Source organism: Camelina sativa, chromosome 17 (assembly GCF_000633955.1).
Source record: "Camelina sativa cultivar DH55 chromosome 17, Cs, whole genome shotgun sequence".
In the NCBI taxonomy this organism is placed as follows: Eukaryota; Viridiplantae; Streptophyta; class Magnoliopsida; order Brassicales; family Brassicaceae; genus Camelina; species Camelina sativa.
The window spans coordinates 13,805,522-13,806,853 of NC_025701.1; the positions used below are offsets into that span (position 1 = coordinate 13,805,522).

General features: G+C 36.0%; 1 protein-coding gene across 1 annotated transcript in view; it reads right to left on the bottom strand.

Annotated features, from left to right (window-relative positions):
• Positions 1–1,093, bottom strand: part of LOC104759460 (putative UPF0725 protein At1g28500) — a 2,014-nt gene extending 921 nt beyond the window's left edge. Inside the window, 4 exon segments of the mRNA XM_010482382.2 lie at positions 254–323; positions 325–471; positions 600–746; positions 988–1,093. Of these exon segments, the coding sequence (XP_010480684.1) occupies positions 254–323; positions 325–471; positions 600–746; positions 988–1,083 (460 nt within the window). The 5' untranslated portion in view covers positions 1,084–1,093.

Below are 1,332 nucleotides of genomic sequence, written 5' to 3' on the forward strand. Positions count from 1 at the left end.
AAACCGGTTTCTATCATCATTCAAAGCATGATCCGAAGGCCAATCAGGCAATCTACCTTGGAAGACGATGACACCATCTGACACTGACACTGCGCTACCATGAAAGTGAGGTATGAAGGGCTCCTTGGGGGTCACTGCCGCTATGCAACATTATTAATCAGCAAGTGAGATTTGATTTTATAGTACTCTCTTGATCACTTGTATTTAAAACAAAAAAACAAAAAAATTATTGCACCACAATTATATTAGTCACCTTCATCTTGATTTTGGACTACTACTTTTTTCGGTCTAGCAATAGAAACGGCCAAATCCATAACTGTGAAGTTCCATTTCATCAACTTTAACCTGAAAGGTTTGCTGGAATGGAGGGATAGCTGCTGGATCGTGTGCAAGAAGAGTAAAGTAGTAGGAAGACACAAAGCTCATTGTCGAGATGCATTTCTGTACGGCATCGAGCTTGAAGTTTGTCCCCTGACAGAGATCAGATGAATTCAAAGAGAGAATTCAAATTCTTGGATGTGGTATAACACAGGACATGTTGATGAAGCACCAAATATATATATATAGAGAGCGAATAGTTATTGAATAATGAATATTACCTGCAAAATATTGTAACGATGGAGGCCCAACAAAACATAACGCTCGAGCATGAGCTTATAAGTATGACGAATACCTTTGGGTCCACAGTGGAAGGGAACCAGTCCCCTAAGTACTACTGGACATCGATACTCATCGATATCAAAACCCTAATTAAAGAAGATCCCCCATCATCAATCAGCAATGTAATTAATCCGAGTTAGCCTAAAAGCGATATATATATATAATATAGAAACCCTAGATCTAACAAAATATATACTATTCAGTAATCAGTTTAGGTAGCAATCCCATAAACAAACAACACTATATAAACTATATAATTTAGGGTCAAGAATATAATTTATGTGTGAAAAAATTAAATCATATGGAAGATGATCGAAAGAATGTTACATCGGATTCCGCCGCTACACGCCAGTATTCCCTCACATGACGAGAATATTCCTCCTGCGTAATACTGTACTCCTCACACACCGTCGTCCTACTCATCTTCTCCTCCGCCTCCTTGTCCATTCTTGATTGTCAAAGTAAAAACAAAATTTTACAAAACTGAAGAACCTATAAATAGGAAAGAATGAATTTATTTAAAAAAAAAAAAAACTAAAGAAAATAAAAAAGAATAAAATTTTATAAAACTGAAGACAAAATAAATAGGAAAGAAACAATTTATTTTTGAAAAAAGAACAATTCTTGGATTCACTCCTAAGGGCTAAGGTGAACCCCTTTGTTCACTTCTCC